The following is a 17,284-nucleotide window of genomic DNA, read 5'->3' on the forward strand; positions in this document are numbered from 1 at the left end:
GTGAGGGGGCGCGGCTGACGTGCGGCGGCGTTTCCGGGAAGATGGCGGCTGTCGAAGCGTCTGCGGAACCGGTAACGGTGGTAGCTGCCGTTGGTCCAAAGGCGAAGGACGAAGAGGAAGAGGAAGAGGAGTCGCCGCCACCTTGCGAGGCGGTGCGCTGGGCCCCGGTGGGGGCAGTGGCGGAGGCCGGGCCTGGGACAGCTGCGTTCTCGGAAGAGGCGGCAGCCGAGGAGCCAGGCGCGGCCCCGGGCTCCCCTCCCGACTCGCCCGGCCGGACGCTGCGGCGGCTGCGGGCTGAGCGGCGGCGGCTGGACTCGGCGCTGCTTGCGCTGTCCTCGCACTTCGCGCAAGTGCAGTTCCGCCTGCGCCAGGTGGTGCGCGGTGCGCCCGCGGAGCAGCAGCGCCTCCTGCGCGAGCTTGAGGACTTCGCTTTCCGCGGTTGCCCGCACGTCCTGGGTTATGGGGGGTCCGAGGACCCCGCCAGCGACGATGGCGATGGGTTGCCAGGGGACCGGCCACGATTGCGGGGCGAGAACCAGGTGAGCATCTGGGCCAGACCCCGAGGGACAGGGGCATAGGCGGTTGGGTGGGTGGCGATGCTGACGCGGACCAAGGTAGCAGCGGTGAGAAGCCGGCTGGTCTCGGTGGGTACTTCGCGCGTTGGAGACGAGGAGATAAGACAGGTGTGCGAGGTTTGCTGAAGGGCAGGAGGACCCCGAGGCCTGGGAACCTCATCGTGAGGGGTGTCCACCTAGGGTGTGGAAAGAGATGCAGGTGTGGTGACGTGCGGGACAGAAGAGTGGTGAGCAAAGAGTATTCAAAGGGCAACAGAGCAACCAACCAAAGCAGTGCTGCTTCCCCTCACCTTGCCGTGGCCTCATAAAGTACCCAACGCCCGAGCACATTTGTTGATAGAGTACCCCGACCTGGGGCTGAGAACATTGGCTAATGAAGGGTAAGTGAATTGGAATCCATGGAAATGTAGACCTCCTGCCTGTTCCTACTTTCCTGGAATCTAGAAGACGTCTTTAATCTTTAGGCTTTTGTGGGGGCAGAAGCTTTGTTGAACAGCAGGATCACTTAGTAAATGAAAAAAAAAAAAAACACAACTCCTGATTATAGCCTTTCCTACAGCTGGAATTTTAAACCTCCTTGCCCATCCTGCCTAATAACTAGGTATTATATAGGAAGCCCCTTTGGTAACTGTGACAAGATCAGTTAGCATCCACTGAGTAATGGGAATCTGTATGCCAATGCCATTTCCTTAACAGTCTTTGAATCTCTGGAAGTGCACAGTTGCAGATAGCTTATTGGAGGTGTTGAAGAGACTTGGCCGTCTTCTCCACATTTTCATTCTTCAAGTTACTACCTATACGTGGCTTTCTTCCCGCTTAAATTGGGTTTAACCAAGGCTTATCAGTAGCAGATACTGACTTGCTTATTTTAACCTGAAATGTTTCCAGTGCAATCCTGTGTTTGCTGTTCCACCCTCCTCTCCATATACCCGCAGCTCCTGGCACAAGGAGCAGCCACCTCAAATTGCCAGACTTTTAAGGAGTAGAAAGGAGTAGAAAGGATTACTGTAACCAGGCCCTTGTTCAGGAGCAAGAAGCATCAGAGTTTCTGTGTGGATGTGGTGCTCTTTTGGTTGTTCATTTTCTCTTTCAGAAGCAGAGTACAACTTTAAAAAAAAAAAAAAAAAGTGCTCACCGGGCGCCTGGGTGGCTCAGTCGGTTAAGTGTCTGACTCTTGATTTCTGCTCAGGTCATGATGCCATGGTTGGTGAGATCAAGCCCCACGTCAGGCTCTGCACTGACAGCACAGAGCATGCTTGGGATTCTCTCTCTCTCTCTCTCTCTCTCTCTCTCTCTCTGCCCCTCCCCTGCACATGCTCTCTCTCAAAATAAATAAGTAAAAATTAGGAAAAAAAAAAGCGGTGCTCAAAATACCACTTTGGTACCACCTGTTTATGCGTTAATGAATGCACAGAAGATTACATAAAATATCTAAGTGGGGGGACATGTTTGAACCAGATGATTTACTTCTTGTTAGTTCCAGATTTTTTTAAACCAGTATTTCCTCTCACTTCATACTGGAAATCATTTCCATTATTTTCTGCCTTGAACCAGAGCTCGTTTTTCTCTATTACACTTGTTTGCCCACATTCCAATCAATAACACGCTGTAACTGCCATGGTGCCATGGCAGGAAACAGAGTTCAGCAGACATACTCGTGAAAACAGAATCAGGATTCATGGCTGTTTTTTTTTCTTCTTCTTCCTTGGCTTAATGAAGTTAGGATACAGTGAAAACACAAACAGAGCTTCCCTGTACTTTCTCCTTGGGCTGGCTAGACAGCTTCCTCCAGTCAGAGCTCATTATTTGGAATGTGTCGTTCTGTACCTGTTTTATAGTTCAGTAACATACAGCAAATGTGTATTGAGAGTTTATCCTGTGCCAAACACCATGCTAGGCAACAGGGGTACAAAGTCAAGGCCTTTGCCCTTAAGGAGTTCATAGACTGGGGGAGACAGAATCAGCAGGGGATGGGAACAAGGTTCTAAGACATGCCAATACTCAGAAAGGTTTGGAGAGGAAGTGTCCTGAGAAAAGGCTTGCTGTCATGTTGAGTAAAGCGAAAGGATTGCTTTTTAAAGAGCTTGAACAAAAAGTTAATTCATTGTTTTTCATTTGTCCTATCTCATATCTTTTGGAGGGCTTGGTAAGTTCCATTTGAAGGTTAAATTTAATGTCCTATAGGCTGCTGGTTGAAAATGCAGCCTTATACCTGCACCTGACTTGCTAGTTTTGGTTTGTTTTGTTTTTGATAATCAAGAAAGTTAAGGAAGAACTAGTATTTGAGAATGCATTGGCAAGACTTCACCACCCTGAAGGATTTTTTCATCATTTAAATGCAGAATCTGCCTGGTGGCCAACAATGGAGAAAGGAGTCACTGGTCAGGGAAACTTACCAGACTCTTTTTTTTTTTCTCTTTCTTTGTTAACATGGTTACCTTCCCACCCCTGTTGCTTGGCTTTTGGATTTTATTTTTCACTGCCCCAGGCACCTGCTTTAATTCTTTTGATTGTGCGAACATCTGTAATACATTGGAGGGGCTTTGAATCTTAAGAACACTGGTTATGAGGGGTGCTTGGCTGGTTCAGTCGATAGAGTATGCAACTCTTGATCTCAGGGTTGTGAGTTTGAGCCCCTTTGGATGTAGAGATTATTGAAAAATAAAATCTTTAAAAAATAAGAATAAAGAAAACTGATTATGAATTATAAATCTTTTCTCTACACCCTTATCTCTAGATTCTCTTGCAAAATTTGGCCGCAGAAAGTATTCAGGAGTTGATCTGTGGTAATTGGCTGTGGAGGATGGCATGTTTAATTTCTGGGGGGCTGTCTTGTCTAAAATAAATTGTCTCTATCCTAACTAGGCCTTTGTGGAGGGGGTGGGAAGGCTGTCTTAACAAAAGGCCTCATTGTATTCATATTCTGTTTCCAATGAGGGACAAATACCTTTTTAAAGAAAACACATTTAATAAATTACCCTGGATGAAATCGTTATTCTCATTTTTGAACCTATGTATGAATTCTGTATTTCCTTGGGATTATTTGGAAACACTTTGTTTCAGTAGTCATGGTTAGCTTGTGAGGATTCTTAATGTGCCCTTGTGCCCTGATTTTTCCTTTTCCTATGAAATAGACCTAAGTATTTTCTTGTCTTAGAGTGAGCAGGAGAAACGGGAACGTCTGGAAACCCAAAGGGAGAAGCAGAAAGAACTTATACTGCAGCTCAAAACCCAGCTGGATGACCTGGAAACATTTGCCTATCAAGAGGGCAGTTACGACTCCCTGCCACAGTCCGTGGTCTTGGAAAGACAGCGGGTGAGCAGACACCAGAGAGGCGCCCACCGCTACCTAAGGCTACCTTGTCCCTTCCTGTGTTCACAGGACGTTCTTTCCTAGCTCGTTCACCCTTGGTCTTACTAAGAATCCCTTTGCTGGCCCAAATCAAAGGGAAATGGGACAAGTCTTCATTCACACATGGAAACACAAATTCCAAAGCTTTATAATATGTTAACTGAGCTCTTTTTGGTGGTTATACTAATAGTAGTGATATATAATAATAATAATAATCGTTTTGGGGCGCCCGGGTGGCTCAGTCGGTTGAGCGCCCGACTTCGGCTCAGGTCAGGATCTCACAGTTTGTGAGTTCGAGCCCCGCCTGGGGGCTCTGTGCTGACAGCTCAGAGCCTGGACCCTGTTTCAGATTCTGTGTCTCCCTCTCTCTGCCCCTTCCCTGCTCGTGCTCTGTCTCTCTCTGTCTCTCAAAAATGAATAAACGTTAAAAAAAATTTTTTTTTTTTAAATAATAGTTTTTCATTTGATCATTAAAACAGTTCTACTTGGGCACCTCCTCCAATGTAAATTAGCTTTTCCCCACTACCAGTTGATAAGTATTCCAGGAATCCAGACTGGTTTTAATGCCATATTTATTTAAGCAACACCTGGGTAGGCAGGTAAATCTCTGGCAGAAATACAGCTACAGCCTCCCCTACAAACACGTTTGTCTCTCACCGTGATGTGGCTGTTTCTCTGACTTGGCTGGAGTTACATTAACTGGATTTCAAACTGTTCCAAATATTGTCACTAGGGCATTTTGGCTCTAATGCACTTTGATGTTTAGTAGAGATTTTTTTTTTCTTTTAGTTGCCTTGAGTAGGGCAAGAAGGGATGAGGAGAACTAGAAACTAAAGGAAATCCATATGTATTCTCTTGGAGGCTTTGGGGAAAGCTAACTATGAGCTTTTTGGACTGTCAACCACTTTGGATTATTCACACTGTTATTCTCCTGAAAGTTGCCTGGCCTGGTAGAGAATGTGCAGTGAGAGGAGCCATTTCTGTCTGAGAGGAACCAAGGGTCCTTGTTACTGTAGGAGAAGGAGCTCTGTGCTCTCACCTTGATCAGCAGTCGCATCGTGTCCTCTCCCAGGTTTGGGAGTTCTGTCTGTCGTTGATTTCCATTCAAAGGTAGGAAGCACTCCAGCAAATAACTCCCTTTTCAAGCCCTCTCCTTGAAAATTCTAAAGGGTGTGCCCATTGTTTGTGGTCTTGATAGGTGATCATAGATGAACTACTAAAGAAACTGGACATGAATCTGAATGAGGACATCAGTTCACTGTCCACTGAGGAGCTGCGGCAGCGTGTGGACGCAGCTGTGGCTCAGATTGTCAACCCGGCCCGAGTGAAAGAACAGTTGGTTGAGCAGCTGAAGACTCAGATCCGAGACCTCGAGATGTTCATCAACTTCATCCAAGGTCAGAGGAAGGGATGGGAAGAGCAGGGTGGACAGATGTCATAATAATTACATGTAATCCAAGTACTGGTTCCTAAAGGTGCCCGTTCTTCATGTACTGTGTAGGAGGTTTTGATCACTCAGTGAGGGAGCCAGCACGGTAGAATAGAAAGAACGTGGATTTTTTTTTTTTTTTTTTAAGATTTTATCTTTGGGGCGCCTGGGTGGCTCAGTCGGTTGGGTGTCCGACTTCGGCTCAGGTCACGATCTCGCGGTATGTGAGTTCGAGCCCTGCGTCGGGCTCTGTGCTGACTGCTCAGAGCCTGGAGCATGTTTCAGATTCTGTGTCTCCCTCTCTCTGACCCTCCCCCGTTCATGCTCTCTCTCTGTCTCAAAAATAAATAAACGTTGGGGCGCCTGGGTGGCGCAGTCGATTAAGCGTCCGACTTCAGCCAGGTCACGATCTTGCGGTCCGTGAGTTTGAGCCCCGCGTCAGGCTCTGGGCTGATGGCTCAGACCCTGGAGCCTGTTTCCGATCCTGTGTCTCCCTCTCTCTCTGCCCCTCCCCCGTTCATGCTCTGTCTCTCTCTGTCCCAAAAATAAAATAAAAACGTTGGGAAAAAAAAAAATAAAATAAATAAATAAATAAATAAATAAATAAACAAACAAACAAACGTTAAAAAAAAAATTAAAAAAAAAAAAAAGATTTTATCTTTAAGTAATCTCTACATCCAGTGTAGGGCTCGAACTCACACCCCTAAGATCAAGAGTCACATGCTCCTCCGACTGAGCCAGCCAGATGCCCCAAGAAGATGGGTTTTAGAACCAGATAGTTCAGATCCCAGTTCTGCCACTTCCTAGCCTTGGGTCCTTGGGGAGGTTCCTAACCTGTTTAGCCCCACTCTCCTCACCCCTGAAATGATGATTCACGCTTCCTTCATTCAGCAAATATTTATTGAGCCAGTCACTGTGCCACACAAATCAGCTGTTATTTGTAAAAGTCTTACATGTGGTAGGCACTAGTAAATATTCATTTTCCTCCTCTTTGTAACTCCTGCTTACAGATGAAGTGGGAAGCCCACTGCAGGCAGACAGTGCACACTGTGAGTGCAAGGCCAGTGGGAAGACAGGAAGCGGCTCCACCAGAACTGACAGCGGCAGACTGCCTCCAGGAAACAGCAAACGTAAGTACAGCTTCCAGAATAGGCGAATCCAGAAAGGTAGGAAGTAGATTAGCAGTTACTTAGGGCTTAAGGGGCTGGGGAGAAGTGGGAATGGGAAATGCTAACGGTACAGGGATTCTTTTGGGGATGATGGGTGCACAGCTCTGTAAATATACTAAAAATCACTGAATTATACACTTTAAGTGAGCGGATTATTTGGTGTGGGAATCACAGTAACAGCTATTATTAACCCAAAACAGTTAGGTCCAGCAACATCCTAGGTGGCTCTTGGCTTCCTGTGGGACGTGTACTGTAGCTCAGAAGCAGGACCGGATCCCAGCCCGTGACTTGTTGAATGTACCTCTGTGCCAGCATGGCCCTAACTGATGAGTCGTTGCATTTTCTGAACAGCAAAGGCAGAAGACGTGAAGAAGGTTCAGGAGACGGGGCTGCACCTCATGCGGCGTGCACTCGCAGTGCTCCAGATCTTTGCCGTTAGCCAGTTTGGTTGCGCCACGGGCCAGATCCCACAAACCCTGTGGCAGAGAAGCCAGGCTGACAGGGACTACTCCCCCTTACTGAAGAGGCTGGAGGTATCAGTAGACAGAGTGAAGCAGCTCGCCCTGAGGCACCAGCCGCACGACCACGTCATCACCTCCGCCAACCTCCAGGACCTCTCTCTGGGAGGCAAGGACGAGCTGACCACGGCCGTGCGGAAGGAGCTGACAGTGGCTGTAAGGGACCTGCTGGCCCATGGACTCTACGCCTCCTCACCGGGGATGAGCCTTGTCATGGCCCCCATTGCTTGTTTGCTGCCAGCCTTCTCCTCAGCCCCCGAGGCCATGCACCCGTGGGAGCTCTTTGTAAAGTACTACCATGCTAAGAACGGCCGTGCTTATGTGGAATCCCCCGCACGGAAGCTCTCCCAGTCCTTTGCCCTGCCGGTTATGGGAGGCACTGTGGTGACCCCCAAGCAGAGCTTACTGACCGCCATCCACATGGTGTTGACGGAGCACGACCCTTTTAAGCGCAGCGCAGACTCAGAGCTCAAGGCCTTGGTGTGCATGGCACTCAATGAGCAGCGGCTCGTGTCCTGGGTGAACCTGATCTGCAAGTCGGGGTCACTCATCGAGCCCCACTACCAGCCCTGGAGCTACATGGCGCACACAGGCTTTGAGAGCGCCCTCAACCTGCTCAGTCGCCTCAGCAGCCTCAAGTTCAGCCTCCCTGTAGACCTGGCCGTGCGCCAGCTCAAGAACATCAAAGATGCCTTTTGAGGAGAGTGCCCTGGCCCCACACCAGTACCTTCCTCAGTAGGGTAGGAACAGATGGTTAGTCTTCTAGGAAAGAAACAAAGAGCAAGAGGAGGGGTTTAAAGACAGTTTCCCTTGCCAAATGACTGCAAAGTCTGTTTTCCAACTTAGCATATCAGAAAGAAATGCCGGAAACCCTCCCGCTAAAAGGTTCTGCCCCGGCATGTAACATCTGGGCACATATGTTAGAGCTTATGTAAAAGAAATCAGCTGTGGCACACAGCGAATGTACCACCGCATCGTGCCACATCTGAGTTTTACAAAACCCAGGTCACTCTAACCATTCTCTTTATGGTGGTGAGTGACAACATGAGTGAATTGTCGGTCCTGGAAGACATTCCACTTGAGGCTCTTGCCATCCAAGCTGGGAGCCGTATTCCTTCACTTGGAGCGGGTTCAAGAGAGTCCTAAGGCCGGAATTTAAATTCCCTTTATGAATACAGACACCCCTTTTCTTCCTGACCCCAAGGTCAGGGAAGGCCTTGTATATTCCTTAGTTGCCTCTAAAACTGGGAATGGGGATATCTGATAACAGTATTTCTAAGGGAGTTCGTTAACCACTGTTAGGCTCAGTGTGAGCCCCTTTTTGGGGGGTAAGAACTGAAATCTGTTCCCGACAAGGTGGCGGCACAGATGATGGTCTTTTGATTCTGGAGCTGGTTATTTATGAGGAATGACCACCATTGGCTGGTACCATGTCCTCTGGCAAATAACCTTTCCCGTACACAACTCCCAACAAGATGCAGACACAATCTTTTTAGAAGTAAATATGTTAGAGCTGTCCTCCTCAAGAGAATCCTTGCCCCTGAGTCAAGTGTGAATGGGAACACACTTCAGTGACCAGCAGCAGCTCCCCCCAGGATTGTGAGTCCAGTTGTCCCGGAAGCTGGATGATGGAGGCAGTCTGACCATATGTAGGTACTGCAGCAGAGGTAGGGACTACAGATCCCTGTTGACAGACAAGGGACTGAGCATTTCCTTGTAAAATGGACTCTAGAGTGATCCTATTTGGTCTTCAGTATTTTAGCCTTTTTAGTTCGTATTTATCATTCAGCTTGCATACTGCTTCAGGACTGACCAAAGATGGGCAAGGTATATTCCTTTCTGGAAAACCAAATGGGATCTCAACGCTACGGATTCAGCATTGTTTCGTGTATTAAATTGCCAGCTGCACTTTGTGTCTGCACTATTACATAGTGCATTTTAACTTAATTTTTTTTCAACAACATGTTATTTAAGATGTATTATTGATAATTCATTAGAATTAGTCATCCTGTGTGAAGCAGGATAATTGTAAAATGTGGAAAATGATAGATCTGTGGTTGCTAATAAAATCATAGTATTTTATGTAGCTTCTCTGAAAGACCGTGGAGACTCTTGGCTTTGGTTTATAAGTCTGTGCGTTATTAGCCCATCCATCCAGATCAGTGTTTTCTTGAGCAACGTCTGGCTCTTGGCCTTTCTGCCTCTTCTTGGCCCTCTATCCTGGACCAGGTCAACTTTGGTGGTGGTTTGTTTCTCCCAAATGTTATCATCCCATCTCGCCCAGGCGTGCAGTCTGTTCCCACGGCAAATCTCACCTTGCCTGCCACTTTTGGAGCTGGCACTTTTAAGTCCATTTATCTAAATATCATCCAGGGTGGATGATAACTGCCGTGACTATGTGGCACAGCCCTGAACCACCCCAGTATTTTTCTAATCCTCACAAAGACTAATTTGTATCAAGGTTTTGATTCTAATTTGTATCAAGCATCATGGGAAGCTGTTTTAGGCCATCCTAACTGAATCCTCACTACTTCTTTTTTTTTTTTTTTTTTTTTTTTAATTTTTTTTTTCAACATTTATTTATTTTTGGGACAGAGAGAGACAAAGCATGAACGGGGGAGGGGCAGAGAGAGAGGGAGACACAGAATCGGAAACAGGCTCCAGGCTCTGAGCCATCAGCCCAGAGCCTGACGCGGGGCTCGAACTCCCGGACAGCGAGATCGTGACCTGGCTGAAGTCAGACGCTTAACCGACTGCGCCACCCAGGCGCCCCAAATCCTCACTACTTCTAAGACAAGACCATATTATCTCCATTTTATAGCCGAGTACACTGAGGTTAAACATTTTGTCCAGGTGTATGTGATGGAAGAGCTGAGATTTGTACTCAAGTTGCCCGAATCCAAATCCTATGGTCTTTATATTCTATCATGTTACCTTATTGTATCATGCTGCTTCTAGATCTTTTCTTCCCCTTTCTCCTTTATCCACCCCCTTGCTCCACCGTCACTTTGGGGAAGAGAAGGTATTTCCCACATACCTACCAGAAATTTCAGCTGCCAAGGGACTAGGCCACAAGGAGATGGACAGACAGCCACCGTTCTGCCGAGTTCTTCATGAAACAAAAAGACAATATGTAGAGACGGAGACAATGCTGCCAGCATCCCAGCAGTCAGATAGCTGCTAGTCACTGATCATCTGCATTATTACTTAGGACAGAACTCTGTCCTTGGCTTGGGGTGAGGCACACAGGACAAGGGAGGAGAGAAGGGAACAGTCAGCCTAGGTCTAAGCATATGCAAGAACAGGATGAAAAAGAATCATGGATATGTATCTGTGAAAGTGCAGGCTGCACTGTTATAAAAGTATGATCTGCAAAGCATTTTTTTTTAATTTCTTAAGTTTATTTATTTTGAGAGACAGAGCGAGCGGAGAAAGACAATTCCAAGCAGGCCCTGCGCTGTCAGCACAGAGCCTGACGCGGGGCTTGAACTCCTGAACCATGAGATCTCGACCTGAGCCGAAACCAAGAGTTGGATGCTTAACTGACCAAGCTACCCAGGCGCCCTTGCAAAGCATTCTTAAAGGTAGAGGCAACTGCCTGGCTCAGTTGCTAGAGCATGCAATTCTTTATCTCAGGGTAATAGGTTCAAGCCCCAAGTGGGCTGTAGAGGTACTTAAAATCTTAGAAAAAAAGATTTCTAAGGCGTTCTGCATTCATTCATCCTTGAATGCCTGCCAACTGCCTGGGCCAGGCTAGATACTGAGGAAAGAGAGAAATAAAACATACTCCCTGCCCTCAACAAAGACACGATCTAAGGAAATTGGGGATTTGGGTAGCTTGTTAAAAATTGCTCGGTCCCATCCTACAGATTTTTATTCCGTAGTTCTGGGGTGTGGCCTGAAAATTCACAGTTCTAAGGTTCTAAGCATCCCAGACTGATGCAGCCGCTTTAGGGACAACACTTTGAGAACCATTGATCCAAACCCAATAAGATGTTCTCTAATAAAGATGAGTATGGATTGGATTGCTGACGGAGCACAGAAGGAAGAGATTGATTCTGCCTGGGAGAACTCTGGAGTGGCCTTGAAGGATGGATCTGGACAGGGTTTTGCCTAGCTACAGTGGAGGAGAATAAAGGCACATGGACCCACCTGAGTAAAGACCCCAGGAATCAAAAAGGTTGGATATTTCAGTAGTGGGGGGTGGGGGTGGGGAGGGAGTGGTTAGGTGAAGATGTGGAAAAGTAAGGAATTTAGGCTGCAAGAAAAGAGAGGTGAGTTTAAACTTCGGTACACAGAGCCAATGAAGGATTTCAAGCACAAAAATGGGGAATTTAAGAGTTACGTTGAGGGAAGCTCCCCAAAATAAGCTCTATAGATCATATATGGCTCCACTCCAGACTGAAATTGTTATCTCCTAGGTTAGAAATCCATCTTTCATAAACATAGCAAGCAATTCAGATCCACATAAAAGTTTGAGGAAGAGGGACGCTTGGGTGGCTCAGTCAGTTAAAGCATCTGACTTCAGCTCAGGTCATGATCTGGCGGTTTGTGAGTTCGAGCCCCGCGGCTGGCCTGTGCTGACAGCCCAGAGCCTGCTTCGAGTTCTGTGTCTCCCTTTCTCTCTGCCCCTCCCCTGCTCATGCTCTGTTTCTCTGTCTCAAAAATAAACATTAAAAAAAAAAAAAAAAAAAAAAAAGGTTTGAGGAGGAGAAGAAAAAGATCTGAGGCTGGATCAGTTAGGGACATTTTCCTTTTCTGGAAAAGCACAGAAAAGATTTAAAAGACAAGGAAAAATTCAGAAGATTTAGTACTAATTTGGGAGAGTGTTTGTGAGAAGAGTCCAAGGCAATTATGAGATTTCCGGCTGTGGTTTCTATTTTCCAAAAGATATACAGCAGAAGAGGCAGCAGCAGGCTGGGAGCAGACCATGAAGGTGGAAATGGACAGGGTGGTGTAGTGTAATAAGAGCACCAGATCAGGAATGAGAACTTGCACTTGCACCACCATCTCTGTGACTTTGCTGCTCTAGAGCTGTCCTCTTAGAGGCCAGAGTAGATGATCTCTGGAGGTCCCTTCCAATTCTAAAATATCTTCCGATTTGAAACAAAAGATCTTTTTTTTATTTAAAAAAAAGATTGTTTACGTTTTTTTTTTTTAACTTTTTTTTTTTAATTTATTTTTGAGACAGAGAGAGACAGAGCATGAACAGGGGAGGAGCAGAGAGAGAGGGAGACACAGAATCGGAAGCAGGCTCCAGGCTCTGAGCCATCAGCCCAGAGCCCCACGCGGGGCTGGAACTCACGGACCGTGAGATCGTGACCTGAGCTGAAATCAGACGCTTAACCGACTGAGCCACCCAGGCGCTCCTGTTTACGTTTATTTTTGAGAGAGAGACAGAGAGAACAAGTGGGGGGCGGGGGGAGCGCAGAGAGAGAGATACAGAATCCAACGTAGGGTCCAGGCTCTGAGCCGTCTGAGCAGAGCCCAATGGGGAGCTGAACCCACCAATCGCGAGATCATGACCTGAGAGGAAGTCGGATGCTCAACCGACTGAGCCACCCAGGTGCTCCGAAACAAAATACTGTAATTGAATATAGATATGTAAGTACATAATTATTGTGATAAACCACTGGCATGGGGTGTTGGCTGCAGGGAAAACTGGTCCCTGGAGAGGCTAAGAAGAGAATTGATGAAACCCTGATTTTTCTCATATCTTGCCCAAGACCAATTGTATAGATTCTTCCATGTTCAGAAAAGGAAAAACTGTAAGATGGTTTCCCTTTCTCTTGAACTCCGAAGACAAGTAAAGAACCATCTAAAAACAGTCTTCCAGGGTCACCTCCTGTATCATTTGGTGAAGCTAGGCTACCTAAAAAGCCTAGCACAGAGTAGGTGCTCAGGGATTATCACCATCATCCTTCACCTTCCTCACTGCTTATTCTAGTCGGTAATGTCTGTGACATCACTAGATTCTAAATATTGGGGGTAAGCACCTTTGCCTAACTGATCTTCGTCTCTCCCCCCTTACGCCAAAAATGCACACTAATACAAGTCCTATTTTTGCTCTCTGACTCTTTCAAGTCATAAAAATCTATTTCAAACTGTGTCCCCTTCTAGCGCCAGAAAAAGGAACTGCAACCAAGGGGTGCGGCAGAGCAGTGGAGTCAAAGGTCTGCGCGCTTTAGAGCCTTCCTTGCTCTTCCCACCTACGCGGAAGGAAGGACTTCTTTGCTTCTAGTGGAAGCTACTGATAAAGTTTGATTTGAATAAATGAATGCGCAAGTACTGCTCTCCCCGCCAGAGCTGCTTCCGCCCGTAAAGGATTTCAAGAGGTGGGGCGAAACTTGCGGAGCGGGACCGGATGTGAGGTCACTCTCCCCGAGGTGAAAGGTTAGCGGAAGTGGGCTTTCTTCCTTTCTGCCGTAGGCTCGAGTAGCTGGTGTCGGTGAGTAGAACCTTGGGCGGGATGTTCCAATCCGCTGCCATCCGCGGCCTGGGGGTCGAGATCCGGGGTGGCGCCGGGCGCTTTCCTTTGCCCGGTCTCCGGAGGCTTCGTAGCGGTCCTATCCTGCGATCAGGGGCCTGCGGGCGGCCTGGACCGAGACGGCAGTGAGCGCAGCCTTGGCTTCTGGGCCCCCATCCTCGGCTTGGCAGGTTTCTGAACGGCCCCTTCTCCTTCCCCTGCAGAGATGGGCAAATTCATGAAACCCGGGAAGGTGGTGCTGGTCCTGGCCGGACGCTACTCCGGACGCAAGGCGGTCATCGTGAAGGTACCCTCCTCGCGAGCCTCTGCGCGCCTACATCCCAAGAACGGGGCTGGTTTCGGAAGGCCTGCAAGCGTGGAAGTCAAGAGCTAGCTTGGGGGCATTGGTCACTGAGCATTGCGGGTGGGAGTGAGTGATCGGGGCTCTTGAGAGAGAAAAATGCAAAATACAAACAGATGTGAGTTGAATTGGGCGCCTAACATATAATGGGTTCTCTACTAAAGAGGCTTTAAAAAATAATAATGCCCGGCGTTTATCGAGTGCTTGCTTGGTATCTGGCACTGCTTTCCAGGTGGTGTCATGCCCAGTGCTTGTAACCGTAGGGGATTCTTTTCTACTGCTGGTGTCTGGAGACGTTAAGTAACTGAACTGAAGTAAAACATTAAGTGCTGCAGCTGGGATTCTGTAAAAAGAGGAGAAATTGTTTCTAGGCAAAACGATCACTTAGCATATTCTAGTCCTCCGTTCTTTGCCTTCTGCCTACATTTTGTGGCCTCTTGTGAGATTTTGCTAAGCTCTGGCCAAGCACTTGCTTTTGGTTGTTGTGGGACCACTGGGACACCCTTTGTTTCCCTTCCCTCATCTGTCTGAGACTGGTTTCTGGAGTTAGACCACCAACTAGCCATGTAATTGTAGAAGTTAAGAGATGTTAAGTCCTAAGAACCAGTGCTTGATAGAAAGCAAACACTCCATAAATGCTAATTATTGTTAGTTTTAAATCACTTAGCTCCCACAAGCCTTTCCAGATTCTTGGTGGGAATGAATACGATCTAATACTGTTTGGGCATCTAGCCTAGCGCTCAGAATGTCTGCTTTGCGCAGTTTTTCCAGTAGCGGGTCTCAGATTGGGAGTGGGGGTATTCTTTTTATACGTGGCCTGCATTTAGCACAGCGCCTCAGTAGGCCCTCGATTACTAACATGTGATTCTTGCTTGTTCAGAACATCGATGATGGCACCTCAGACCGTCCCTACAGCCACGCTCTGGTGGCTGGAATTGACCGCTATCCCCGCAAAGTGACAGCTGCCATGGGCAAGAAGAAGATCGCCAAGAGGTCAAAGATCAAGTCTTTTGTGAAAGTTTATAACTACAATCACCTCATGCCCACAAGGTGAGCATATCAAGAATGGTTATGAAAGTGACTTTCTTTTCTCCCCTCTGGCCTGCTGAATAAGGAGACAACTTTCAACTTTGCAGCCATTCCAGTGTGGGGAAGAGACATTTTCATGTGTGACTGACAAAATGGTCGTGGTTTCAAGTGCTGCCTCTTTTTTTTTTTTTTTTTTTTTTTTCTTCTTTTTAATGTTATTTTTGAGAGAGCACAAGTGGGAGAGAGGCAGAGAGAGACAGAATCTGAAGCAGGCTCCAGGCTCTGAGCTGTCAGCACAGAGCCCGGCGTGGGGCTCGAACCCACAAACTGAGATCCTGACCTGAGTGGATGTCGGACACTCGGCTGACTGAGCCACCCAAGCGCCCCCCCAGTGTTGCCTCTTTAATTCAATGTGGAGCCGTGTTCTGTCATTTTCTGTGGTGACTTCCCTGACTGGGCCAAGCAGGATTGAAAAATCTTTTCCAAGCTTGCTCTTGATCTGTCTCCTCACCTGAAAATCCTAGAAGTGTTAGGTAAAGATTGCTGCATTTGTTTGCAATCACGATAAATACAGGCACGGGATCTGGCCTGCTGTCTTCCACTATTCCACTTTCAAGGATAGTTTTTATAGGCTTTCAAAAATTGTTGATAAATAAAGGAAAGCAAACCTCCCCCCAACTGATTCCACTTGGCTCTCAAGCCCCTGAGTTCCTGGCCGTTCACAGTATTGTGTGCCATTCATGCTATCTTGGTGTATAGGTTATAAGGAAATAAAAATATTTGAGAGAGTCCTGAACGATAATTGCCAAAACCCAGCAGTGTGTGCCTTACAGTTTGCTACCGGCGGCTGCATGTTTACTCTTAATGGGCTGTCTTAAAAGGGCATTGCTGTTTCTCAGGTTTGGGAAACAGACCTCGGTAACTAGTCACCCAGCTTTTGCATTCTCATAATGAGGCTAACCCTTCCCCGGACACAACTTGAACACCACTAAATAAAATGGCTCCAAATAGGAAGCTGGCCAACCACCATGATTAAAGTGACAATCCTTAGCCAGAAAAATAGTCACTGTGGAAAGTTGAGAATGAAACGTGAAGTATTTTCATGGCTTGAGTCTTTTTAAATTGGCAATTTCCAAAAAATATCATCAGGACTTTGGCACAGCTTTTGTGGATTGCTCCTGTGGAGACAGACCCTGCCATCCCAATGTCCCAGACTGTGCGAAGGCCCTGGCCGCATGTGGGCTGATCTTCCCTCCCCACTGTTGTCCCCAGGTACTCTGTGGATATCCCCTTGGACAAAACTGTTGTCAACAAGGATGTCTTCAGAGACCCTGCTCTTAAACGCAAGGCCCGACGAGAGGCCAAGGTCAAGTTCGAGGAGAGGTAAATAGCTTTGGTAGTGGATGTTGGGAATATGGTATCCATATCCTCCGTGAAGGGAATTTAGTTTCACTGTTCTCATTGGTGTCCTTTTCTTTCTGTCTAGGTACAAGACCGGCAAGAACAAATGGTTCTTCCAGAAGCTGCGGTTTTAAGTTTGTTTTGTTTCAGTCATTAAAAATACCAAAAAAAAAAAAAAAAAAAAAATCACTGTCTGCTTGTAGCATGTATTATTAGACTGCTGAAGAACATTCGTATGATAAGACGTTGGGTGGTGGGTGAGAGGAGAAGCTGTGGGAAAGTTTATAAAATAGCGCTTTTGTGAGATTTGGACTACTTCTGTCCTCCTCCTGATAATCCTTTAATCATCTGACCGCCCTCAGTGGGTAAGGCATGAGCTACTGAATGATTTCCCAAAAAAAGACTACTACTGATGTGTAGGTGCAGAGTTGTTTAGCATCCCTGGCTTCAACCTGTTACCTACATAGAGAACCTGGGCCGCTCTCCTCCCTCCACCCTTCATTGTGAACACCCACAGGCCCCTCTCAGCAGGCACTGATTACTTTGGATTGAGAGCCACTAATCTGAGGTTCTCTGAACAATGACAAGGTGCTGAAGTCCCACTCTTGAGGGTTAGTAGGTCAGAATTTCAAGCAGGTTGTCCAGTGATCCCTGTGCTGCTGTGATGAGGCCCACACTGGAGAACTGCTCTAGATAGCAGTGGGGACTAATGAAGGCCTGACCCCTAGAGCACCCATTGTTAGTGAGATTAGAAGAGGTCCTCAAATGGCCTGGCTAGCAGAACAACAAGAAAAGGTGTGGTTCAAGGGTCTTGGGCATGGGTATGTCCCCACAGTTGCAGGAAAGATAATTTGGTCCTTTTATTTGGCATTTTACCTTTCATTGGACCCTAAGTGTTGACTGTTTTACTGGCAAAATAGGCTCTCCATTTGAATTGGTTCTGTCACTAGATGGAAGGATTCAAACAGGCACATTTGCCAAGCC

At 47.1% G+C, this 17,284-nt stretch overlaps 2 protein-coding genes across 2 annotated transcripts; both read left to right on the top strand.

Annotated features, from left to right (window-relative positions):
• Nucleotides 1–41: 41 nt before the first annotated feature.
• RUNDC1 (RUN domain containing 1) lies at nucleotides 42–9,129 on the top strand. The gene is made up of 5 exons (XM_045488995.1): nucleotides 42–539; nucleotides 3,733–3,891; nucleotides 5,126–5,324; nucleotides 6,367–6,486; nucleotides 6,877–9,129. Exons 1-5 carry the CDS (start codon nucleotides 42–44, stop codon nucleotides 7,740–7,742), a joined length of 1,842 nt encoding a protein of 613 aa, XP_045344951.1. The 3' UTR covers nucleotides 7,743–9,129.
• A 4,244-nt stretch (nucleotides 9,130–13,373) lies between these two features.
• Nucleotides 13,374–16,486, top strand: RPL27 (ribosomal protein L27). Its single transcript, XM_045489006.1, has 5 exons — nucleotides 13,374–13,491; nucleotides 13,734–13,816; nucleotides 14,751–14,920; nucleotides 16,172–16,282; nucleotides 16,386–16,486. Exons 2-5 carry the CDS (start codon nucleotides 13,736–13,738, stop codon nucleotides 16,432–16,434), a joined length of 411 nt encoding a protein of 136 aa, XP_045344962.1. The 5' UTR covers nucleotides 13,374–13,491; nucleotides 13,734–13,735; the 3' UTR covers nucleotides 16,435–16,486.
• The last annotated feature ends 798 nt before the right edge of the window (nucleotides 16,487–17,284 follow it).

The sequence above is a fragment of the Leopardus geoffroyi genome, chromosome E1, assembly GCF_018350155.1.
Source record: "Leopardus geoffroyi isolate Oge1 chromosome E1, O.geoffroyi_Oge1_pat1.0, whole genome shotgun sequence".
Lineage (NCBI taxonomy): Eukaryota > Metazoa > Chordata > Mammalia > Carnivora > Felidae > Leopardus > Leopardus geoffroyi.

Excerpts from the sequence above, each read along its gene's own strand:
- RPL27 (XM_045489006.1), top strand. The coding sequence starts at position 13,736 with ATGGGCAAATTCATGAAACCCGGGAAGGTGGTGCTGGTCCTGGCCGGA. Across the intron at positions 13,817-14,750 it reads GCAAGGCGGTCATCGTGAAG|AACATCGATGATGGCACCTC; the intron begins GTACCCTCCTCG and ends TTGCTTGTTCAG. Across the intron at positions 14,921-16,171 it reads AATCACCTCATGCCCACAAG|GTACTCTGTGGATATCCCCT; the intron begins GTGAGCATATCA and ends TGTTGTCCCCAG.
- RUNDC1 (XM_045488995.1), top strand. The coding sequence starts at position 42 with ATGGCGGCTGTCGAAGCGTCTGCGGAACCGGTAACGGTGGTAGCTGCC. Across the intron at positions 3,892-5,125 it reads TGGTCTTGGAAAGACAGCGG|GTGATCATAGATGAACTACT; the intron begins GTGAGCAGACAC and ends TGGTCTTGATAG. Across the intron at positions 5,325-6,366 it reads GTTCATCAACTTCATCCAAG|ATGAAGTGGGAAGCCCACTG; the intron begins GTCAGAGGAAGG and ends TCCTGCTTACAG.